Raw genomic sequence first — 26976 nt, 5'->3', positions numbered from 1 at the left:
GTGAATCATCCTGAAATTCATTTTTTTACCTTTTAAAAGAGGTTAAAAAACGTCAGTATTTCCTACGGCTTGCTCTCTTCAGTTAGTCCAGTGATAGATGTACACCTTTGACTCAGAGGTAATTAATATCATATTTCATTTTCATCTGGATAAAAAAAGACATGAAGATGTGTTTTGAATCACAGATGATATGCATAATACTGTACATTTTGCAGGGATACAAGGAGTTATTTTAAAGTTAAAGTACCAATGATTGTCACACACATACTAGATGTGGCGAAATTATTCTCTGCATTTGACCCATTACCCTTGATAACCCCCTGGGAGGTGAGGGGAGCAGTGGGCAGCAGTGGTGCCGCGGCCGGGAATCATTTTATGGTGATTTAACCCCAAATTCCAACCCTTAATGCTGAGTGCCAAGCAGGGAGGTAACAGGTTCCATTTTTATAGTCTTTGGTATGACTCGGCCGGGATTTGAACTCACGACCTACCGATCTCAGGGCGGACACTATAACCACGAGGCCACTGAGTAGGTTTTAGAAGAACGTATTATTTTTAATTTATGTATCATGATTAATCCCAGGTTGTTACTTTACATTGTTTAACTGACTTTAAAATACCCCAATATTTGGACACAAATGCAATGTTATTGTCAGAATGTCTAACATGAACATTTAAAAAAAAAAAGTTTTATCTAAAGGACAGCCAGGTGTGTTTTGGGAAGAAATTAGTCCCTGAGTACAACAATCACTAATCTTTGCACTGACGTATTATTGACCTGATCACTTACATATAACATCACACCTTTTAGGTAAACATTGATGGTTGAGGTAAAGGAGCATTTAGGGTCAAAACAAATTGCATGATTAATCTGCCTATGTATTTGATTAATGTGATAATTTTTTGTGAATAATTATAAAAGGTAAATTGTTAAATGCGGCAGCCCTTAAAATCCAAACTGCATAAAAAGATACCTTGTTGGAGAAGATGTGGATTGGGGCTGCACAATTGATCACACGTTTTTCACCATCTCGGTTTTGACTGCTGAGATTAAATAAGGCTGATCGTGGGCAATATTAACATTAAAAAATTCTGTAACAGGAAAAGTCATTCTTGTTAATACAATTGGTCCACTAAATAACAACAAACACAAAATGTTAATTTTATGGCTTCAAAAAACAACAACAATGGATGAATAAAGCTAAAATCAATCAATCAATGTTTATTTATAAGGCCCTAAATCACAAATGTCTCAAAGGACTGTACAAACCACTACAACATCCTCGGAAGAACCCACAAAACATTATATAATAGGAAAACAATTAAATATTAAAACCAATAATGACAAAAACACAAATATTGTTCTTTAAATACACTTCAAGGATCATTTTTTATTTTATTTAGTCTTTTTATTCCACTATTTGACTACGAGTGACATGACGTCGCGTTCACGGGCTTGATTGTTGACCTGTTTGAAACACTGTTTTACCTAACTTAATGCCGAATCGGAATTACCGTAATAGTTGTGATTTTAATACTGATAAAAATAATTGTGATAATTATTCTGGTCATAATTGTGCAGCCCTAATGTAAAGAAACGAATGAAAACCATGCACATTTTGGGGGGGAATGTGATAAAATAATGCAATTTTGGACAACTATATACAATTGATTGTTGAAAAATGTCGCGCATAAAATTGTAGTGTCACACGCAATTAAGTACAGTGCATCCAGAGAGTATTTACAACCCTTCACTTTTTCCAAATTTTGTTATGTTTCAGCCTAATTCCAAATTGCAATAAATTCATTTTCGCAACAAAATTCTACACACAATACCTCATAATGACAATGAAAACTGCTAAAAAATTAAACAAAACTAATACATCACATGTACATAAGTGTTCACAGCCTTTGCCATGAAGCTCAAAAGTGAGATCAGGTGTATACTGTTTCAACTGATCATCCTTGAGATGTGACTACAGCAGATTTGGAGTCCACCTGTAGTAAATTTAGTTGGTTAGACATTATTTGGAAAGGCACACATCTGTCTATATGTAAAGTCCCGTACTTGACAGTGTATGACAGAGTATAATAAACCAAGAATGAAGTAGAAGGAATTGTCTATAGACCTCCGAGACAGGATTGTCCTGAGGCACAAAAACTGAGAAAGGGAACAGAAAAATATCTGCTGTCTTTAAGGTCCCAATGAGCACAGTGGCCTCTGTTATCCGTAAATAGAAGAAGTTTGGAACCACCAGAACTCTTCCTAAAGTTTCCCAGCCATCTAAACTGAGCGATCGTGGTAGAAGGGCCCTAGTCAGGCATGCGACCGCTCTGTCAGCGCTACAGCATTCCACTGTGGAGAGAGAAGAACTGCGACAACCATCCCTGCAACTACAATATCTACCAATCAGGCTTGTATGATAGAGTGGCCAGACGGAAACCATTCATTTGTAAAAGTTTGCCAAAATGCACCTGAAAGACTCTTAAGACCATGAAAAACAAAATTCTACTGTCTGATGAAACAAAGATTAAACTCTGTGGCGTGCATGCAATGAGTCATGTTTTGAGGAAAGCAGGCACGGCTCATCACCAGGCCGATAAAATCCCGACAGTGACTATGTTGCTAGGCACTAAATTAGTCTGATTTATCAAATTGTTTGCTTTTTATGAAACCATCTTACAACACATGGAAACACCTTAATCGGATCATGTTTGGCTTTTGAGAAACCAGATTAACAGACCTCGATAATGCGATTGAAAACCAGATGTGTCGAGTGGGTATGTACTGCCGGAGGGGAACCTTCGTATCGGACATGTGCCAATCTCAACGCAGATACCACTTAATTAAAAAATAGGCAACAAATGGAATAAGTAGGAGACTGTTTATTTTATTTACAAATGATAAGAATGGAATAATTTTAAGTAAATCGATTGGAGATTATTTATTTATTAATTTATTTAAGGAGGTTTTGAAGGAGGTTATGAATAAATTATCACTTAATATTGCTAAAACTAAATTTAAGATATTTGGTACCAAAACTGAGGTATCTAAGGAAGTAAGTATTAAAATAAATGGAGATAAAATTGAGCGTGTCTTTGATACTAAGTTTTTGGGAGTTATAATTGATTATAAATTATTATGGAGACAACATGTAAATTATATAAAAACAAAAATATCAAAAACACTTGGTGTTTTGTATAAAACTAAATAATTACTTAATTATAATTCTTTGTTAACAATTTATTATACTTTGATACTTGCATACATGACATACTGTGTAGAACTCTGGGGAACCACTTTTAAAACCATAACTAATGATATTGTTTAGCTGCAAAAAAAAGCTGTACGGCTAATAAACAAAGCAGGATATTATGACCATACCCATCCATTATTTGTTAAATCAAAACTTATGAAATTTCAAGATATTGTTTATTACAAAATAACACAGATAATGTTCAAAGCAAAAATAAATACTCTTCCAGAAGGAATTCAAAAATACTTCTCTCTACAGACCAGCAAATACAATCTAAGAGATGAATCTAAGTTTATTTTAGCAAAAGCAAGACTAGTGGTTAAACGTAGATGTTTATCTGTTCTCGGTGTTAATTTGTGGAATTCTGTTGGTAAAGAAATAAAAATGAGTGACTCAGTATTTAATTTCAAAAAGAACATGTCACAATGTATTTTAAAAAGTTATGTGAACTAGAAATGTATGTTTGTTTGGTTAAATGTTGTATTTAGAAGGTATGTATGTTTATCTATTTACAGAAAAGTGTATGTGTGTAGGTACATATTTTTGTATTATTTGTTGGGGAGCAGCCTGAATGTGGATGCTGAATGACTATATTTCTTTTTGTGTTGCAGAATTATTAGAAAAGGTAACTTAATTGAATGTAAAAAATTTATGTTGGGCATATAAGCTTTTTTGCTTCTGCCTGTTTCAGTCATGTTATTCATTTTTGAATCGTGATCTATGTTCGAATATGTTTTTGTTAGACTGAAAATAAACTTAAACTGAAACTGAAACTGAGGTAGCTAAGGCAATGGAGAATGCAGCTTAATTCAGACTCCTGAACAAAAACGAGTGAGATGGAAGAGAAGCAAGTACAGTATATCAAAGGCAAAAAAGAAAGCGTACACAAACATCTTCGCGGAGCATTTGTGCATTCCAAACTGATTAGCAACAACTCTGTATTCCAGCTTGTCCAGAACAATAGCAACCCTCTGGAGTGGTATCGAAGCACAAACAGTCTTTTTCTTTGGATTTAAAACCCCTTCCATCAATCCACAGAGCTTAGTGAATAAACTCCGAAACAGTCTAAAGTTTTGTTCCCATGATTCTGCATCCGAAAATTCCTTTGAAACAACTCTCTACCGCCAGTATTTCTTTGCTTCGGACCCGCATCAACACCAAGAACTTCTTGCCAGCAGCATCATGTTTGCGACGCAACCTAAGATCATTTCTTGATGCTGTCTAATATTTAACATCAACATAGCTATTGGAGACAATATTAAAGCAGACATCAGGTACAACAAGAGCTGAGCTGTGGACTTGTTAAGAGCCGCAAATGCCTTGTTATGGAAATAAGTACACCCCAGTGTACGGGAGGCACAAAGCGTAGGACCAACAGTCGCATTATCTATCTATCTATCTATCTATCTATCCATCTATCTATCCAACCATCCATCCATCCATATATCTAGCTATATATATAAGCAATATGTAATAAAAATATACTGGATATTTAATTAGTAATTATTATAATTGGTTATTAAGAGTACCGGTATGTGAAAGTTCAACTCCTACCTTCTTTATTTATGTGACAACCTCCTTAAGGTTTTTTTTTTTTTTTTTTATCAATCAGAAATATCAAGCAGCTAAAATACGCCAAACATGGATAAGTGTGGAGAGAGTGTTTTTTTTTCCATCATGCCTTGTAATAGATTTAAATGGGTGTAATTTAGATTTTGTTTTTAATGTTGATTGGACATTTGTTATAATATCCACAAAGTTCAATGAGTAGGTTGTGTTACATGTGACCATGTTTGTTAAATGTTTAATGGTAAATGAGTTATACGTATACAGCGGTTTTCTAACTTCAAGGTACTCAAAGCGCTTTGACACACTATTTCTACATTCAGCCATTCACACACACATTCACATACTGATGGCGGGAGCTGCCATGCAAGGCGCTAACCACGGGGTCGTGACACGTGGAAGTGCCTTGCTCAAGGACACAATGGACGTGACTAGGTTGGTAGAAGCTGAGGATCGAACCAGGAACCCTCTAGGTTGCTGGCACGGCCACTTTCCCAACTGCGCCATGCCATCCCCCCCTAAATGTTTGTGCTCGTTGATTATTTTTGTTTTAATGCACCATGACTAGGGAAGGTTGTTTGGATTGGGTCATATAATGCTATGATGTTTTTCCCTAAAAGTACAATTAATGGTTGAGTTACTGTCATTAGCCACCAGACGGCTACAAAATGATAGCTTTCAGACCGCTAATTATTTGTACATGATATGAATATAACGCTCCGTGTTATATTGCTTATGTTTGAAGGCCCAAATTGAAGACACTGGCAGGTCGCAATTAGCCTGTGGGGCATAGTTTGGACACACCTGCATTAGAGAGTGCGCATGGACACTGGGACTTCATACGTGTGAAAGTACAAAATTACCAAACTATTTGAGAAATCAAACTAATTTAGTGCATAGAAACATAGTCAGTGAAGCATGGTCGTGGCAGCATCCTGCTGTGGAGATGTTTTTCACCGGCAGCAAGGCACAGAGACATACTGGATAAAATCTGCTGTAGAGCACTTGAACTCAGACTGGGGCGACCGTTAATCTCTCAGCAGGACAACAACCCTAAGCACACAGCCAAGATATCAAAGGAATGGCTTCAGGACAACTCTCTAAATGTCCTCGAGTGGCCTAGCCACAGCCGAGACTTGAATCTGTTAGAACATCTCTGGGAATATCTTAAAATGACTGTGCAACAATGCTTCCCATCCAATCTGATGCAGCTGGAGAGATGCAAAAAGGAATAAGTGAAACTGCCCAAAAATGGGTGTGCCAAGCTTGTGGCCTCCTATTCAAAAAGACCTGAGGCTGTAATTGCTGCCAAAGGTGCGTCAACAAACTATTGCAAAAAGGCTGTACTTATGTACATTTTATTTCTTAGTTTTTGTTACATTTGCAAAAAATTCGAAAAGCAATATTTCTACGTTATCACTATGGGTAGGTTGTAGGGTCGTGAATCTTTGGGTGTCCCACGATTCGATTCAATATCGATTCTTGGGGTCGCGATTCGATAATATATCTATTTTTTTTTATTCGATTCGATTCTCGATTCAAAAACGATATTTTTCAGATTCAAAAGGATTCTGTATTCATTCAATACATAGGATTTCAGCAGGATCTACCCCAGTCTGCTGACATGCAAGCAGAGTAGTAGATTTAAAAAAAAAAAAAAAAAAGCTTTTATAATTGTAAAGGACAATGTTTTATCAACTGATTGCAATAACATAAATTTGTTTTAACTATTAAACAAACCAAAAATATGACTTATTTTATCTTTGTGAAAACATTGGACACAGTGTGTTGTCAAGCTTATGAGATGCAATGCAAGTGTACGCCACTGTGACACTATTGTTCTTTTTTATTATTTTTATAAATTTCTAATGATAATGTCAGTGAGGGATTTTTAATCACTGCTATGCTGAAATTATAACTAATATTGATACTGTTGTTGATAATATTCATTTTTGTTTCATTACTTTTGGTTTGTTCTGTGTCGTGTTTGTGTCTCCTCTCAATTGCTCTGTTTATTGCAGTTCTGAGTGTTGCTGGGTCAGGTTGGGTTTTCGAATTGGATTGCATTGTTATGGTATTGCTGTGTAGTGGTTTGTTGGATTGATTAAAAAAATAAATAAAATTAAAAAAATCGATTTTAAAAAAAATGAGGATCGATTCTGAATTGCACAACAAACGATTCGATTCATATTCAAATTGATTTTTTCCCACACCCCTAATGGGTAGTGTGTAGAATTTTGAGAACAAAAAATAATGTATTCCATTTTTGAAAAAGGCTGTAACATAAATAAATGTGGAACAGGTGAAGCGCTTTAAATACTTTCCAAATGCACTGTACTTGGGACATTTACAGCAGAGAAAGAAAACGTACAAGCGAAGGAACGATACTTGGTAAAGATCCTAAAACAAGGATATGGGGGAATGCACAGGCTAGACAACAACATAATATCTAACTTGATAAACAAAACTTTGTTTTGATAGATTTCCAAAACAAAACTGCAATAATTGCACTCGTCTTATTGTAAGTTGTTTTCATTTCATGCTGTGTTTTGTGCCAAAAAATGTGCAATAAAAACTACAGTGATTAAAAACAAGATTTTTTGCAATACTTTTCAAGCTAAACACGCCACAAGTGCTTGTAACAGCTCATAAACAGTCAGGAATGTCCCTACTGGAAGACGTCCATGAAGGCCCCCCTTCCCCAGCTTCATGCAGCATTTAAGACGCTATGAAAAATACATGAGGAGTTTCATCAAAGCTGCGTCTTGATTCTTATTTTGCTAATCACATCTGCCTGGTTTGTTCGGGTTTATACGGGCATGTACTTTATTGGTGTCAAAGCTGCGGCATAGAGGACATTTTGTGGCTCGCAGATTGTTTCTTTATTGGCCTGTGACACAAATAAACTGCATGGATTATTTTTTCTTAAAATATACATATATATGTTTTAGATACTGAGCAGATTGTACAAACCCCATTTCCATATGAGTTGGGAAATTGTGTTAAATGTAAATATAAACGGAATACAATTATTTGCAAATCATTTTCAACCCATATTCAGTTGAATATGCTACAAAGACAACAGATTTTTCTTGTTGAAAGTCATAAACATTTTTTTTTTTGCAAATAATCATTAACTTTAGAATTTGATGCCAGCAACACGTGACAAAGACGTCGGGAAAGGTGGCAATACATACTGATAAAGTTGAGGAATGCTCATCAAACACTTATATGTAACTCCCCACAGGTGTGCAGGCTAATTGAGAACAGTTGGGTGCCATGATTGGGTATAAAAGCAGCTTCCATGAAATGCTAAGTAATTCACAAAGAACAATGGGGTGAGGGTCACCACTTTGTAAGCAAATTGTTAAACAGTTTTAGAACAACATTTCTCAACGAGCTATTGCAAGGAATTTGGGATTTTACCATCTACGGTCCGTAAAATAAAATAAAAAGTTCAGAGAATCTAGAGAAATCAATGCACGTAAGCGATGATATTACGGACTTTTGATCCCTAAGGCGGTACTGCATCAAAAACCGACATCAGTGTGTAAAGGATATCACCACATGGGCTCAGGAACACTTCATAAAACCACTGTCAGTAACTCCAGTTTGTCGCTACATCTGTAAGTGCAAGTTAAAACTCTACTATGCAAAGCCAAACCCATTTATCAACAATATCCTGAAACGCCTCCGGCTTGGCTGGGCCCGAGCTCACCTAAGATGGACTGATGCAAAGTGGAAAGGTGTTCTATGGTCTGACGAGTCCACATTTCAAATTATATTTGGAAACAGAGGACGTTGTGTCCTGCAGAACAGAGAGGAAAATAACCATTCGGATTGTTATAGGCGCAAAGTTGTAAAGCCAGCATCTGTGATGGTATGGGGGTGTATTAGTGCCCAAGGCATGGGTAACTTACATATCTGTGAAGGCACCATTAATGCTGAATGGTCCATGCAGGTTTTGGAACAACATATGTTATCATCCAAGCTACGTTATCATGGATGACCCTGCTTATTTCAGCAAGACAAGTGTTACAACAGCGAGGCTTTGTAAAAAAAGAGTGTGGTTACGTTCCTGGCCCGCCTGCAGTCCAGACCTGTCTCCCATCGAAAATGTGTGGCGCATTATGAAGCATAAAATACGACAACAAGACCCGGACTGTTGAACGACTGAAGCTCTACATAAAACAAGAATGGAAAAGAATTCTACTTTCAAGGCTTCAACAATTAGTTTCCTCAGTTCCCAAACGTTTATTGAGTGTTGTTAAAAGAAAAGGTGATGTAACACAGTGGTGAACATGCCCTTTCCCAACTACTTTGGCACATGTTGCAGCCATGAAATTCTAAGTTAATTATTATTTGCAAAAAAAGATAAAGTTTATGAGTTTGAACATCAAATATCTTGTCTTTGTAGTGCATTCAATTGAATATGGGTTGAAAAGGATTTGCAAATCATTGTATCCCGTTTATATTTATATCTAACACAATTTCCCAACTCATATGGAAACGGGGTTTGTACATAGGCCAGTTCACTTCAAATGTCTGTACACTCTGTAAGAACATGCCAGCAAGCCTAAATAACATCATTAATGCTGAATTGAAAGTTTCCTTTACGTTACTCATCCAAAAATCCTGCTAATGTGATATCTGTGTAACGTTAGCCCCCATCTATCGCCCTTTAACTGACATATGAAACACGAGCTGCTCTGTTTTGCATATTGTATGAGACCACACACGCAAATGTTTAGTGATGCATTAAAACGTGTGCAATGTTAACATAAATAAACTTGTTGACAACTCTTAGAACTCTGCAAAAGCCTCAAACATTCCTATCTATATATTTACTGTATAACTAACCACATTACACACATGCCTAAAAAACTTTACTGAGCTAAAAAGTCAACATGACAACTTTTCTACCTACTCCATTAGCACTCTGCTGATATCCAGACACCCAGTGTGAAGGTGAGATTAATATTGCATTTGGAGTCCTGTATAAATATTTGATCAGGCTGGTGTGTGTTTATTGCATAGAGTTCACACAAAATTAACACCAAGGGATGTGTGGAAGTCGTTCTGGAAAAGGTTAGATAATGCTGCTTGGGTTATTTAGCTTATTTAAAAAAAAGTATTTAAAACAGGACTACATTTGATAGTTGATGTGCAGAACTGAATTTATTTGTTGGAAAATTGGCAACTCATATTGTTGTTATGATCTAATGAATACCAAAGTGTCTTAAATCATTCACCCAGAATTCATATAATTTTAACTGAATGTATCGTAATAATACTACATTCCTTTATTTAATTATAATTTATCAAATACCATATTGTCGGATATAATTGATCCTGAATTCATTTAATGTATTATTATTCAAAGCGTTTCATATGTATCTTGAATTCATGTATTTATTACAATGTATTGAATACCACAGTACCTGATATAATTTATCCTGAATTCATTTATTATAATATTATTCATTGTATACCACAATATCTGATACAATGTATCCTGAATTAATGCATTGTGTTTGATATTTATCTTGAATTAATTAATGTATCTATTATTATTCAAGGACAGCCAGTGTCTGATATATTTTATCCTGAATGTATTAATTGCATTTTTTTTTATTGAACAGTGTCTGTTATCCATCTGATACTTATGTATTTTATTACAATTTAATAAAGACCACAGGATCTGATTACTTATCCTGATTTCCTGCATTTATTGTAGGTCTGTTAAAGGGGAACTGCACTTTTCTTTGGAATTTTGCCTATCGTTTACAATCATTATGAAACAAGATCACATACCTATATGTCTTTTTTTCAGGATTTTAAAGATGACAAAAAACGCTTGGGAAGATGCGGTTAGAGTCACTGTTGTAACCTTCAAAGCCCTCTAAAACAACTTTAAACCCCTCCATCAACATTTTATATACACGCTGCAAGTCTATAAATAATGTAGTATTAGATACATCCATAACAATATGTAATATGTACAATATTTACCGCATTTTGATCATTTTAATCAATGTTTTCTTCCGAGCATTAATTTTTCGTTTCCATAGTGCACTTCCGACTTCTGGACACAAAGGCGTGTGCATTTTCTAATCATGGCAGACATGGTAACTGACAAAGAAGACAACTATTTTTAAACAAATGAGGATTCACAATCTTATCTTTTTAAAGCTGAATGTAGAGAGGATGAACTACAGCTTCTAGAAGAAAGCATGAAGTCTTCCTTCATGCTTTTTTAAGATGTTTGAGCAGACTAAAGACGAGAGAGCGAGGATGCCTCGAAGCTGCAAAAGCCATGCTATTTTGACATAAATGGAGTGCTTACCCAAATAAACTGGGAAAAACATCCCCTGCCAGCTGGACCAAACGCACAACTGTCCATTGTGTGAGTCACACTTTAATATTGATCATGATACATGCAGCACATCACTGTACAACTACAGTACACACGCTGTCTGGCTAGATGTGTACAAACAAAACTTGTAATGTGGGCTAAAACTTTGAAGAAACTGTGATTTGATTGTTCATGTTTTTCAGTCTGTACGGATTGGTGTCTTATCGCATTGTGTTGTGCTTTACAAACTCAATTGTGTTTCGTATTGACGCAGTTGCTAGCTTATCTCTTTTACAGCTAACTCCACATGCCGATTTGTTAGAAAAAGAGTTCCTCAGTGTTCGCTCTTACAATAACAATGTCGCTACAGTTTGGTTATTATACAAGTTACGGAACATAAATAAAGTATTTTTGACAGTTTTTAAATGCATTTTAAAGTGATTTAGATATAGAATTGAGTGTATCCATTAGCTGCAATGCTAGCTGCCAAAAACGAACCAATTTTTACATGTTAGAAAGCAAAGAAAAAAAACGACTTTTGTCTTCTTGTTTCTCATGATTCCAAAACAAGTGCAGTTCCCATGCATGTTCACAATACACTAAAGCTATTGAATATGACAAAAAGTAAAAGAATCAAGGACTATAAAACAGCAACTTTTTCGACAGCACCTGGAAACAACTGCAGAGCAACACAGCAGTTGAACAATTCTTAATGCAAGCAACAGAAACAATGATGTCAGAGTTCGTTGCGTCAAATAAAAGAAAGAAGATGCAGATAAAAACAACCGAAACAAGAGCGAAGCAAAAGTGGTAAACAACAACTTTTGTCTTCTTGTCTCTCATGATTCCAAAGCAAGTGCAGTTCCCCTTTAAGCATGTTCACAATAGACTAGAGCTATTGAATGTAAATATGACAAAAACTAAAATAATTAAGGACTACAAAACAGCAACTTTTTCGACAGCACCTGGAAACAACTGCAAAGGAAAACAGCAGTTTAACAATTCTTAATGCGAGCAACAGAAACAATGATGTCAGAGTTCCTTGCGTCAAATAAAAGAAAAAAGATGCAGATAAAAACAAAAAACAACCAAAACAAGAGCAGAGCAAAAGTGGACAGGAAACAAAAGTTCATGTTTAGACGTTAAAAGTGGAAAATAAGAGAGAAACAAAAACCAATGTTTACTTTAATGCTGGATACTACTAGCTGAAAGAAACTAAACCGTCAAGCAGCTCATTGGTTAACACAAATGTTTAAAGAAACAAAAAACATCTTTAAAAAATGACACGATATGAAACTATGAAGTACTCGATGAAATACGAATGGATTGAGACCAAGATGCACGCCAGGTGATTAAGGACAATAAATAAGGAGCAGACATGCCGTACTTACTAACCTGGAGGCAAGACTTTGAAGCGCCGTGAAGAAGATGTAAGAAAGCGAAGGAGAGGAAAAGGTGAGACAGAAAGATAGCACGAAGTTAGCGACCTTGATCACTCTTCAAAGATGAATTATGGGACATATATCAGTGACAGTGAGACAGTCACAGGCAGGAACATACATCACAAATAAATAATATTATAAAGGGACAGGACGGACACTTAGGACGTTTAAGTATACTTTCAAGAGCTCTCCCTTCACTTCACCTTAAAACTTCTCTTGGATGACCAGAAAGACACCTGAGAAGCCTAAAAGGTAAAAGTAACCATAACACCATCTGTCACAATGCATTTGTTCTTACAATGTCAACTTTTACCCTTTTCAATCCCCATGAAAATTGAACATTGAGTATTCGAGTGTGTTTGTAAGTGTGTACCTGCAGTATCTACTATAGCAATATCTACAGTTTGGATAAGTCAGTGTACAGCTTGAATAGCAGTTCACTATCCACTCAAATATATTGTAGTTTAAATAGCAGGACAACTAGGCTGATACAAACAATTATCTAAAAGAATAGCAGCAGGAATCATGACATACTTGTATTATTTTCTGTAGAAAAATGATAGAAAAGGTTTAATCAAGTGAAATGAGTCAAACAGAGAACAAAGGTAGGAATGAAAAACACTGACCAATTTATTATTAACAGTCTGGAATAGATTTATGCTGTCTTTAAGTTGAAGTGGAGTTCTAATTGGGTTTTTTAGCGACACCTAGTGGTCACAAAAATTAATTCAAGTTAAGCCCATGATGCAGACACGTTTATTACTGCATGTTTTCTATTGCAAGTCTGCCTTGGAGACTGTATGTGTAAGTAATATGTAACTAAATTATTTAATACTTGTTTATGTTGACAAATTTGAGTTTTAGACTACAGTATTGTTCTAGCTCCAGCCTATCTTGCCGATTGTATTGTACCGTATGTCCCGGCAAGAAATCTGCGTTCAAAAGACTCCGGCTTATTAGTGATTCCTAGAGCCCAAAAAAAGTCTGCGGGCTATAGAGCGTTTTCCGTTCGGGCTCCAGTACTCTGGAATGCCCTCCCGGTAACAGTTCGAGATGCTACCTCAGTAGAAGCATTTAAGTCTCACCTTAAAACTCATCTGTATACTCTAGCCTTTAAATAGACCTCCTTTTTAGACCAGTTGATCTGCCGCTTCTTTTCTCTCTCCTATGTCCCCCCCTCCCTTGTGGAGGGGGTCCGGTCCGATGACCATGGATGAAGTACTGGCTGTCCAGAGTCGAGACCCAGGATGGACCGCTCGACGGGACCCAGGATGGACCGCTCACCTGTATCGGTTGGGGACATCTCTACGCTGCTGATCCGCTTGAGATGGTTTCCTGTGGACGGGACTCTCGCTGCTGTCTTGGATCCGCTTGAACTGAACTCTCGCGGCTGTGTTGGAGCCACTATGGATTGAACTTTCACAGTATCATGTTAGACCCGCTCGACATCCATTGCTTTCGGTCCCCTAGAGGGGGGGGGTTGCCCACATCTGAGGTCCTCTCCAAGGTTTCTCATAGTCAGCATTGTCACTGGCGTCCCACTGGATGTGAATTCTCCCTGCCCACTGGGTGTGAGTTTTCCTTGCCCTTTTGTGGGTTCTTCCGAGGATGTTGTAGTCGTAATGATTTGTGCAGTCCTTTGAGACATTTGTGATTTGGGGCTGTATAAATAAACATTGATTGATTGATTGATTGATATTATTATTAAGTATGTCTAGCTTGTGTACTATTGTTTGCTTGGCTGCTCCTAATAGCATACAGCCTACCATGTGTACCTGTTGTAAATTACTTGACTAAAATAGAAGAAAAGACCAACTTTGTGTGCTTATTGGAAACCATTTAGATGTTAACTGGCTCTCCAGCTTTGCACAAGTAAACACACTGAAGGTCAGCTTGTATCAGACATTATATCGCATATTTTAAAGTTAAAGTACCACTGATAGTCACACACACACTAGGTGTGGTGAAATTACTCTCTGCCTTTGACCCATCCCCTTGTTCCGCCCCCTGGGAGGTGAGGGGAGCAGTGAACAGCAGCGGTGGCCTTGCTCGGGAATCATTTTTTGGTGATTCAACCCCTAATTCCAACCCTTGATGCTGAATGCCAAGCAGAGAGGTAATGGGTCCCATTTTTATAGTCTTTGGTATAACTCTGCCGGGGTTTTAACCACATGCAATCACATATCTTTCATACTTGTTTATTGCTGGCGACAGACCAACAATAGTCGATATTCATATCGGACCAGAACACAAGTGATTAAATGTGTTATGCCTACAGTCAAGCCATCGTGGTGGTAGCGCCATGATCTGATCGTAAGTGCACCTTCAAGATGATCAAGTGTTTTACTGAGGAAGCTGTAGGTGATGCAGTGGACAAGTATGTCTCCTCCACACCAGAACCCAGCAGTGCACCTGTTAAGCATCCTCACACGGAAGAAAATAAGGTGTCTAATATCCAGGAGCTCCACCAGTGACATCATCACATAGGAATGAAAGATGAATTCCAGTAAGAAAAATGCGAATCTCTGCTCAATTCCAAGGCTAAGAGGATTACAGCAGTAAGATAACAATTGTAGTCACATTACCATTGAGGTGTACTCCCTTGTGTTGACTCATATTTGGTGGCTCGTCAATCTATACCACTATATGAGCTGTACACTGACTATTCTAAATATAGACTACTGTCCTTATCTACACGCTCATGTGAATAGTAAATGGACTGTATTTATACAGTGGCAGTGGGGCAAAAAAGTATTTAGTCAGCCACCGATTGTGCAAGTTCTCCCACTTAAAATGATGACAGAGGTCTGTAATTTTCATCATAGGTACACTTCAACTGTGAGAGACTGAATGTGAAAAAAATCCATGAATTCACATTGTAGAAATTTTAAAGAATTTATTTGTAAATTATGGTGGAAAATAAGCATTTGGTCAAACATTCAAAGCTCTCACTGATGGAAGGAGGTTTTGGCTCAAAATCTCTCGATACATGGCCTCATTCATTCTTTCCTTAACACGGATCAATCGTCCTGTCCCCTTAGCATAAAAACAGCCCCAAAGCATGATGTTTCCACCCCCATGCTTCACAGTAGGTATGGTGTTCTTGGGATGCAACTCAGTATTCTTCTTCCTACAAACACGACGAATTGAGTTTATACCAAAATGGATACATGGATGATACAGCAGAGGATTGGAAGAATGTCATGTGGTCAGATGAAACCAAAATAGAACTTTTTGGTGCAAACTCAACTCGTCGTGTTTGGAGGAAGAAGAGTACTGAGTTGCATCCCAAGAACACCAAACCTACTGTGAAGCATGGGGATGGAAACATCATGCTTTGGGGCTGTTTTTCTGCTAAGGGGACAGATCGATTGATCCGTGTTAAGGAAAGAATGAATGGGGCCATGTATCGTGAGATTTTGAGGCAAAACCTCCTTCCATCAGTGAGAGCTTTGAATGGTTGACCAAATACTTATTTTCCACCATAATTTACAAATACATTCTTTAAAATTCCTACAATGTGAATTCCTGGATTTTTTTTCACATTCTGTCTCACAGTTGAAGTGTACCTATGATGAAAATTCATCATTTTAAATGAGAGAACTTGCACAATCAGTGGCTGACTAAATACTTTTTTGCCCCACTGTATAGTGGTTTACTATGCCTGAAATGATAACCAAAGCGCTTTACATTATACGTCATATTCACCCATTCACACACACACATTTACTGCATGGCGGAAGTTGCAATGCAAGGCGCTAACCGCCAGTCATCAAGTGCAAGGGTGAAGTGACTTGCCCAAGGACACAACGACCGTGAGTAGGATGGCGGATGCTGGAAACGAACCTGGAACCCTAAAGTTGCTGGCAGGGCCACTCTACCATCTGCGCCAAGCCGCCCCCAATGTCTTTTGCTCTTTCCCTCACCACCTTTTTCCTCTGCATTCTCCTGCGTCGCTGCCCCGCTTTGTTTTCCGCTCTGCTGTCCAAAATCTTTTATTTTGGCCATCAGGGCAGATTTTTCAGCTCCATTTCCCCCGAGTGTGAAGTCACTCCGTCCGCTCCAATTACCATCCTTGTTACTCGAAATAAATAGGCCAGCAGCTCTTTAGAACAGTTGGATTTACAGCAGGCAGGACCATGTCTTGCCTTATTGAACCCGCATGGCAATATGGAAGTCAGGAGTTCACCAGAGGAATGGATGTGTCCTAGTCTTCCGATCCAGTCTTTTCTTAAAATATCCGCCATTATTGTTTTATGTGTTATCTAGAAAACTCCTATGAAAAACTGCTAAATTGATTTATCTGAAAATGCGAGGAGGAATGGAGCACGAGCCAAGGAAAAGCCTGTAAATTATTGGTGTGGATCCAGGACTTCGGCAAACAGTGTCAGTGGAAAGCGACAACATTCGCTCACATGCATGAATTCTGTGCAGAGTTGGGTCTGTTCCACTTTGGCGGAGGTCTGAGCCTTCATTCCAGGGTGCGACGCCACACTTCAGAGCAAATAAATCATTAAAACACGCACACTAATTGGAAGTCGGGGGCTGCTTGAAATATAAATAGCTTCATATTTTTGTCGGCCAGGCGTTTGAAAATAATGTCCTGGGATCGTTAACAGCCATTACTTTTACTGTCCGAGCGTGAAGAAAAACCTCAAACGGACACGTCAAGAAAGGATGTCTGAGCTTTGGGTAAATACGTCCACTGATCTTTTTCATGTGGACTTTTCTACAAGGTTTTTTCAGAACACAAAGTAACAAACAAGGAAATTAGTACATCAGCTAAGAAATAGACACAAACAACATAGTAGTTTGAAGGCATTCCTGTTAAGTGCTAAGTAGAACAATTAGGGCTGGAACAATACATGGACTTCTCTGTGCAGGACATTTGGCATGCTAAAGAAGTGTACCGAAATCTCTAATGATGAGGGACAGGAAGTTAAAGGCCCACTGAAACCCACTACTACCCACCACGCAGTCTGATAGTTTATATATCAATGATAAAATATTAACATTGCAACACATGCCAACACGGCCTTTTTAGTTTACTAAATTGCATTTTTAAATTTCCCGGGACTTTTTTCTTGAAAACGTTGCGTAATGATGACGTGTACGCGTGACATCACGGGCTGTTGGGAATATGAGCGCTGCACACACACACAGCTAAAAGTCGTCTGCTTTAACCGCATAATTACACAGTATTTTGGAGATCTGTGTTGCTGAATCTTTTGCAATTTGTTCAATTAATATTGGAGAGGTCATAGTAGAAAGATGGAGTTGGGAAGCTTTAGCCTTTAGCCACACAAACACGCGGTGATTCCTTGTTTAAATTTCACGGAGTTGAAACTTTACTATGGATAGCAGCGGACATGGATCCCGACCACTTGTCAACCAGCAGGTTTCGGTGAGAAAATTGTGGTTAAAAAGTCGCCACTTACCGGATATCAGCTGAGCTTGCGCCTCCCGTACAGCTGCCGTCGACTTCCCCGAGACACTGCGCGTCAACACCCGCCCGTGGACGTACACTTCCGACTATCAGGTACTGTTAAACTCACTAAAACACTATCAACACAATAGAAAGATAAGGGATTTCCCAGAATTATCCTAGTAAATGTGTTTAAAAACATCGGAATACATCCCAATGCTATCACGTTTTTTTTTGTTTTCTTTCTAGTCCGTCGCTATCAATATCCTCAAACACGAATCTTTCATCCTCGCTCAAATTACTGGGGAAATTGTCGTTTTCTCGGTCCGAATAGCACTTTTTCTTGGAGGCTCCCATTAAAACAATGTGAATATGTGAGAAGCCCCCACACGTGTGACGTCATCGTCTGTGACTTCCGGTAGAGGCAGGGCTTTTCTCCTGCTGCGAACTTTATCCTGGATGTTCTCTACTAAATCCTTTCAGCAAAAATATGGCAATATCGCGAAATGATCAAGTATGACACATAGAATGGACCTACTATCCCCGTTTAAATAAGAAAATCTCATTTCAGAAGGCCTTTAAACTGCCTATTGTTAGACATGGCAACCGCTAGCCAAAGTGCCAAGGAGAAACCAGAGCTAGAAATTGTTGTCCTGTAATTAAGTCTCCTTTGTGAACACTGAAGGCCAAAACATACTCGTAGCTCTCTGCAGACTCCTTTAAGCGTATGTTCCGTCTCCGCGCCCTAAGCCCGATTTAATGACCGCGCAAACTCTGTTCCTCGCACTGTATCACACATATATTTTTTACATGGACTCGCATTGATTGTGACATTGGTCACATCATACAGTTAACATCAGGCCGGTTTAGAAATGTAAAATTTTCCACGACTCACCCCTGAGAGGGAATAGTGAGTTCTTTGTTCGTCTCTGGCTGCAGATACCACCGGATACCACCGTCCTTTTATTTTACAGTTCTACAAAGCCAGCAGGCAGAGCGGCTCTACTTCTTCATCGTCAGTGCAGGACGCCATGACATAAAAATGTAAACAATGTGCAAAGATTATGGGAAATGTAGTTTCAGTGAACTACAAGGCAGCAGCGCACATGTCTACGGAAGCTCTGATGACTGCAGACATTTAACGCGGAGGCCTTGGTTTATTTGTAAACATCTTTCGCCTCACCAATGAAACTCGCAAGCTGGCCAAACTAGGGCCTCATGCTGAAAAATGCAAGGACGCAGGGGGCCATTTTGATATTTTCTTAAAAAAAAAAGGTTGTATATGTTTAAAGAAGTGATGTCTAGTGATAATTTATTTTTAAAATCCGAATTATTACACTTTTGAATTTGGATTATTCATGATAAATCACAGACTATTACTTGCTTGCTCAATTTAAACTCACGTAAAAAAAAAATTTGGACACAAATGCAATTTTATTACCAAAATATCATTCAACAACATTTTAAAAACATATTTTAGACTACTTGAATATAATACATTTGTTTGCTCAAAACTTGGTAACAGTTTTATTTAATGTCCACCGTCCAGTAATGGTTTAGATAAGGTGTGTCAATCTCATTTTAGATCGGGGGACACATGGAGAAAAATCTACCCCCCAGTGGACCGGACTGGTAAAATTATGGCATGATAACTTAAAAATAAAGACAACTCCGGATTGTTTTCTGTGTTTAAAAATAAAATAAGCACATTCTGAAAATGTACAAATCATAATGTTGTTGGGGTTTTTTTACACTTACATGTTGCGGTTAATAGTATTCTATCTTATTTTTATACTTAGCAAACTCATCCTACGGGCCGGATAAAACCTCTTCGGCCCGCGGGCCGTACGTTTGACACCCTTGGTTTAGGTAATAAAACAATCAAAGTCTCCTAACTCATCTTTGCACTGACATATTACTGACCTGATCACTGACATATAACAACCCTTCCACGTTTAAGGTAGAGGAGCAAGTGCAGAAAAAAGAAATTGCGTGATTACTATACTTTATGCATATACATAATTCATTGATGCGATCATTTTTTGTGTATAATTACGTGTTTACCCGTTTTTAACAGCCCTACTTTAGAGAGAAAAAAACGGTGTTGTATTTATTTATTAGTATCAACATTTCTTCATTACATTTTGCCTCATAGGTGTAGTACCCCCATTTTTGCTTTGTTTTTGTTAAATTTTTATTCCTACAAAAAAATGCCCCTCAGCCTAAATTTGGCCTTGTACTTGCGATTAATTGCAAGTAATTATGACTTCACTACGAACAAAATATGGTAAATCAAGAATAGATATTGTTATTGTTTGACAACCGTAATTAATTCATATGTATTTTTGTATCATTACGTTTTTACTAAAAAGGGTCATCTCATGTTTTTCTAAATTGAAAATACTTCTTTGTGGTCTACATAACATGTAATGGTGGTTCTTAGGTCAAAATGTTGCAAGGATTATGTTTTACAGACCATCTTCAAGATGCTTTCTGACCGTCTCCTCAGGAGTCGCTGTTTTTTGTCTTATTTATGTGCCTCCTTACTGCCTCTTCTCCCTGTCAGCCATGTTGTAGTTTATTGCGCTTCCATATTAGGCATTCTTACAGACACAAGTTAGAACTATACGCTACTTTGTGTTAGAATTGGAAACAGTGGAGGATTCATGTGCATGTATGAGCCAGTCTGCCCCACAACAAGAGGGTAGAGAAAAAGAAGGAACTTATAGACAAAAACGTCAGACTACATGGTGGACTCGCGCAAAGCTCATCGGGTAAAACTTGACCATATATGGAGATATTTCCTGACGTCACCAAAGGGGAAAATGTCACTAATGGGCAAATTGTAAACGAAGAAGGCAAGATTGAATTGATTATAAATACCATATTTTTTGGAGTATAAGTCGTTCCGGAGTATAAGTCACACCTGCCGAAAATGCATAATAAGGAGAAGAAAAAAAACATAAAAGTCGCACCGGAGAATAAGACGAAATTTTGGGGGAAATTTATTTGATAAAACCCAACACGAAGAATAGACATTTGAAAGGCAATTTAAAATAAATAAAGAATAGTGAACAACAGGCTGAATAAGTGTACGTTATGTGACGCATAAATAACCAGCTGAGAAGGTGCCTGGTATGTTAACGTAACATATTATGGTAATAATATAAGTAATGCGGACGTTGTACCGATCCGTTGTGGTAAAGAAAGAGCTGAGCCGGAAGGCAAAGCTCTCAATTTACCGGACGATCTATGTTCCCATCCTCACCTATGGTCATGAGCTTTGGGTCATGACCGAAAGGATAAGATCACGGGTACAAGCGGCCGAAATGAGTTTCCGCCGCCGTGTGGCGGGGCTCTCCCTTAGAGATAGGGTGAGAAGCTCTGTCATCCGGGAGGAACTCAAAGTAAAGCCACTGCTCCTCCACATCGAGAGGAGCCAGATGAGGTGGTTCGGGCATCTGGTCAGGATGCCACCCGAACGCCTCCCTAGGGAGGTGTTTAGGGCACGTCCAACCGGTAGGAGGCCACGGGGAAGACCCAGGACACGTTGGGAAGACTATGTCTCCCGGCTGGCCTGGGAACGCCTCGGGATCCCCCGGGAAGAGCTAGAAGAAGTGGCTGGGGAAAGGGAGGTCTGGGTTTCCCTGCTTAGGCTGTTGCCCCCGCGACCCGACCTCGGATAATCGGAAGAAGATGGATGGATAGATGGATGGATTATGGTAAGGGTCATAAATGGATGGATTATGGTAAGGGTCATTCAAATAACTATAACATATAGAACATGCTATACGTTTACCAAACAATCTGTCACTCCTAATTGCTAAATCCGATGAATTATTTTATGTCTAGTCTCTTACGTGAATGAGCTAAATAATATTATTTGATATTTTACGGTAATGTGTTAATAATTTCACACTTAAATCGCTCCTGAGTATAAATCGCACCCACGGCCAAACTATGAAAAAAAATGCGACTTATAGTCAGAAAAATACGGTTTCTCCGCCATGCCTCCATGGTTTGATTTCAAAGTTTTTAGACTTAAGCTGATCCCACATACACAAAATATAAAAAACACAAAAACAGGTAACAAAAGATAAAAAAAAAGTTGGCTTAGCATGACAGGTCCCCTTTGAGAATTGTATTTATAAACTGCTATCTGTTTTCAGTTCAATTTTAAAATTCAATTAAGCTGTTTATACATAAGATAAGCACTTATATGGTTTTCATTTTGTTCTCTTCCTGTCCCCACAATTGTGACCTTAAAAACGAGGTACACAACGCACTGTAATTATGACGTACTGTTCCACCCCTAAGTCCAGCAGTGAGTAAAACGTGTTAAGTAGTGCAAGTGCAAGTGAATTGTGAGAGCAGCGCTGCTAAAAATTGAAAGAGTTGCATCGCAGGCGTTCAAAAAGTGTCAGGATGTACAGCAAAAACTTGTTTTAGGAGCATGTCAGGCTGCCGCATGCACGCAACTTGTGCTGATGGCTCACATGTGGCGCAGTTACTTTCCCCCTTTGGAGGACAATCACAATGTTTTTAACTGCGATGCTGCAACACATTAGCGAACACAGCTGTGTCCCATGTGGAAAAAGTGCCTTTCTACTTCACTTGATGTTGTTTTAATGGGTGATGCATGGGAGGGAACCTTTTCCACATGGGCGTGGATGCTCTCATGTCCACACTGAAGTTGTTTTGTACGTGCAACAAATGATGGATTGACAGGAGTCTTCAGCCACTCACGTGCCTAAGTAGTCCCACACCAGGCCCCCCATTGGCTGCTGAGCGGCAGACAGGGGAGGGGCCTGCTTTCGCGACGGCTGAGAATGCCACAGATGAGAAGCAGAGGGCTTTCTGATGTGTGTGTGTGTGTTGTAAATGCACAACATGTCGACACACACCATTAAGTAAGGTGTGATGCACAACATGAAGAGACAGGTATAATAAGGCCCAAATGAATAAGGGAGACAAGAGAAGAAGCATTAAAGAATGAATTGTCACATTAAGGAAGATTATTTTAGACTCCAGCAGAAAGTGAAGGAAAATGTAAAAGATGAAATTATGATTTAAAGGGGAAGATTATCACTATGTAAGCGTCAATATATACTTTGATGTTGCAGAAAAAAGACCATATGTTTTTTTAGCCGATTTTCAAACTCTAAAAGGGTGAATTTGGCGATTTAAACGCCTTTCAATTGTTCGCTGTCGGAGCGATGACCTTTCACTTGTGATGTTACTATGGGAAGCAATCCGCCATTTTCTCAAACACATTACACACACAAGTCAAATCAGCTCTGTTATTATCCGCTTTTTCGACTGCTTTCCGTACCTTGGAGACATCATGCCTCGTTGGTGGGTTGTCGGAGGGTGTAACAACACGATCAGGGACGGATTCAAGTTGACTTACGTGGAGTGTGCATCCATTAGCACGGCATGCTAATCGATGCTAACATGCTATTTAGGCTAGCTGTATGTACATATTGCATCAATATGCCTCATTTGTAGCTATATTTGCATCCAGCCTTTCCCTCCACCCACATTTAATGCCAAACAAACACATACCAATCGACGGATTCAAGTACACCAGTGGTCGAAAGATGCGAAAGTCCCTCGTTTGTTCTGCACATTTTACCGACGACAGCTATGCTACGACAGATGGCACAGAGATGTGTGGATATCCTGCGACACTCAAAGCAGATGCATTTCCAACGATAAAGTCAACGAAATCACAAAGGTGAGTTTTGTTGATGTTATTGACTTATGTGCTAATCAGACATATTTGGTCACGGCAGGACTGACAGCTAATAGATGCTAACATGCTATTTAGGCTAGCTGTATGTACATTTGTAGCTATATTTGCATCCAGCCTTTCCCTCCACCCACATTTAATGCCAAACAAACACTTACCAATCCACGGATTTAATTAAGTTGCTCCAGTGGTCAAAAGATGCAATCGTTGGTTAGAACGTGATCGCCGAATAGCTTCAATAGCTATTCGCTCAATAGCTTCAGTTTCTTCCTCAATTTCGTTTTCGCTATCTCCCTCCACACTCCAACCATCCGTTTCAATACATGCGTAGTCTGTTGAATCCCTTAAACCGCTAATGCCGCTATATCTCGCTGTTCTATCCGCCATGTCGTTTGTATTGGCGTCACTATGTGACGTCACAGGAAAATGGACGGGTGGATTTACAGATAGCGAAAATCAGGCACTTTAAAGCCTTTTTTCGGGACATTCCATGATGGGTAAAATTTTGAAAAAAACTTCGAAAAATAAAATAAGCCACTGGGAACTGATTTTTATTGGTTTAACCCTTCTGAAATGGTGATAATGTTCCCCTCTAAAGCAGAAACAACATTGGATTTAGCTGAGCGGATGACTTTCGGAATTGGATTGATTCCCCCCACCCCCTGCTCTCACCTCTCCAACTCATGGATCTTTTTCTCCTTGTCGTTCTTCTCATTCTCCATCTCCCTGAGGATGTCGAGGAGGCGCTCCACCTCGGACTGAGCCTTCCCAGCATCTTCTTTGTGACGGCTCACTTCCTGCTCCAGGCGAGAGATTCGTTCCGAGAGTTCAGTGCTGGTCGCAGACTCCACGGCCGCACTCTGAGCCTGCGAGGCGAATGAATGAGCGTAAATTGTTGAGGCTTGGAAACAATGAGTTTAAATATGAGCCAAGGGTATTACTTGTGCGAAAGCTTAACCAAGCAGAAAATACAATTCAATTAAGATTCTTCACAAAAAAGATCTTATGGAGATAAATAATCTGACGTGCAAAGTTTATATAATGCTAAAATCATTTGGGAGTTACACAGAATGTCAGATTTATAAGATGACCAAAAACCACAGTCAAAGAGACAAAAAAAAATTGCTGAATTACATAAAACTAAACAAAAAAAAGAAGGTAAAAGCAGCGGTTATAACAGCTGTGAGTGTTTCCTAGAAGCAAATGTTGTTTGAGGATGTGCATAATATATATATATTTTTATGTGCGCGCACATGCGTGTGTGTGTGCGTGTGCGTGTGTGTGTGTGTGCGTGTGTGTGTGTGTGTGTGTGTGTGTGTGTGTGTGTGTGTGTGTGTGTGTGTGTGTGTGTGTTTGTGTGAGACAGTCTTGACTGCACAAATTATGAACCCTATTAGTTTTGGAAGTGCGCAGGCGTTTCTACAGATCTTTATGTGGAGAGTCAATGTTTGGGTGTGTGACGGCATAATGTTCAGATCTGCCTGCGAAAAGACGGGAAAGACAAATAAAAAAAAGACGAAAAAACAACAAGGACTGCGGTCCCACGCGCAAAGTGTCAATCAAAGCGTGCACAGAGGCGCTAGTTTGGAGTCTGCTTCGCATCTTTGCTAATACAAAGAGACCAACAATTAAAAGGAGGAGAAGAGAGAAACAGCAGATATGTCGTATAGCAGAAAGTAACACTTTCAAAAATATTAACATATGTATTGAAATATCAAAATACATATATAAATAGATTTCATTTCATGTATTTAAATGTAAATGTATAATGTTTTTGGAACGAGCGTCCTTTCTTTTATTTAATAACACACAACCACTGACTTGCCCACCGTGAAGAATCTTTGTGAGTCCCCCAGCAAATAGTCCCTGGTTCACATTTGAAACCGCAGCTTCTGTAGCTTTGTTTGACTTCACTGAGAAAATACAACTCTCGTCAACTATTTAACTTGTTAGCTTTCTTTGTCGCGAGCAAATATATGGCCATTAAAAAGAAAAGGGGAGTGTTATTGGAGCTGGAACTAGTCAATGCGTAACATCAGTCACTTTAATTCCAACTGTTGATCTGAAATCAGAGGAAAATATGTTTGCAAGGGTGAGCGGTTCAACTATAAACTAGAGCAGTGGTTCTCAAATGGGTGTACGCCTACCCCTGGGGGTACTTGAAGGTATGCCAAGGGGTACGTAACATTTGAAAAAATTATTCTAAAAATAGCAACAATTCAAAAATCCTTTATTAATATATTTATTGAATAATACTTCAACAAAATATGAATATAAGTTCATAAACTGTGAAAAGAAATGCAACAATGCAATATTCAGTGTTGACAGCTAGACTTTTTTGTGGACATGTTCCATAATTATTGATGTTAAAGATTTCTTTATATGTGAAGAAATGTTTAGAATTAAGTTCATGAATCCAGATGGATCTCTATTACAATCCCCAACGAGGGCTCTTTAAGTTGATGATTACTTCTATGTGTAGAAATTTGTATTCGTAATTGAATCACTTGTTTATTTTTCAACAAGTTTTTAGTTATTTTTATATCTTTTTTTCCAAATAGTTCAAGAAAGACCACTACAAATGAGCAATATTTTGCACTGTTATACAATTTAATAAATCAGAAATTGATGACTTAGTGCTGTATTTTACTTTTTATCTCTTTTTTCAACCAAAAATGCTTTGCTCTGATTAGGGGGTACTTGAATTAAAAAAAATTTTCACAGGGGGTACATCACTGAAAAAAGGTTGAGAACCCCTGCACCAGAGGAGTATGACAATATCTCAATAAGGTGAACAATTGCGATATTTAACCTTAGTATACAATTATCAATGTATTCTGTGTTGGTCCACTGCTTCCCTGCAGTGTACCAACCTAAACATAGTTTATAGACTGTGATTCTTACTGCAGAAAAGGTACTGAAAATGATAGATGCGTGTTGCTTGTTCAACAACATTGCACACATAACATAATAACGTGAAAGGGCAGTAAATGAGTGTCTCCATTGTGACAGCCAGTAGTACAAGCAAAATTTGGCGGTCTGTACCCGTTATCAATTGTCCACGCAGTCTTAGTAGATCACACTCAACATGCCCACTAACAGTACAGACAATTTGATAGCTAGCAACTCTTATTAATCTACTTGTTAACTTCATGTTAATATCTGTTTAATTTCTACTG

At 38.4% G+C, this 26976-nt stretch overlaps 1 protein-coding gene across 17 annotated transcripts in view; it reads right to left on the bottom strand.

Moving 5' to 3' along the window:
- LOC133560140 (ELKS/Rab6-interacting/CAST family member 1-like) overlaps positions 1-26976 on the bottom strand; it is a 203892-nt gene that overhangs the window by 94253 nt on the left and 82663 nt on the right. For 11 of the 17 annotated variants that reach the window (XR_009808389.1, XR_009808391.1, XR_009808392.1 and 8 more), the window contains 2 exons: positions 24470-24663; positions 12574-12585 (listed from right to left, as the gene is read on the bottom strand). Coding sequence is in view for 13 of the 17 variants with exons in the window: in XM_061912308.1 (XP_061768292.1) it covers positions 12574-12585; positions 24470-24663 (206 nt within the window). In the remaining 4 variants the exon portion in view is untranslated. The remainder of the gene's footprint in view (positions 1-12573; positions 12586-24469; positions 24664-26976) is intronic. The other 6 variants (XR_009808393.1, XM_061912310.1, XM_061912313.1 and 3 more) reach the window with 1 other exon arrangement.

This window comes from Nerophis ophidion, linkage group LG10 (assembly GCF_033978795.1).
Source record: "Nerophis ophidion isolate RoL-2023_Sa linkage group LG10, RoL_Noph_v1.0, whole genome shotgun sequence".
Lineage (NCBI taxonomy): Eukaryota > Metazoa > Chordata > Actinopteri > Syngnathiformes > Syngnathidae > Nerophis > Nerophis ophidion.
Note: the sequence above shows the minus strand (reverse complement) of the source record. Positions and strands in the feature narration are given on the sequence as shown.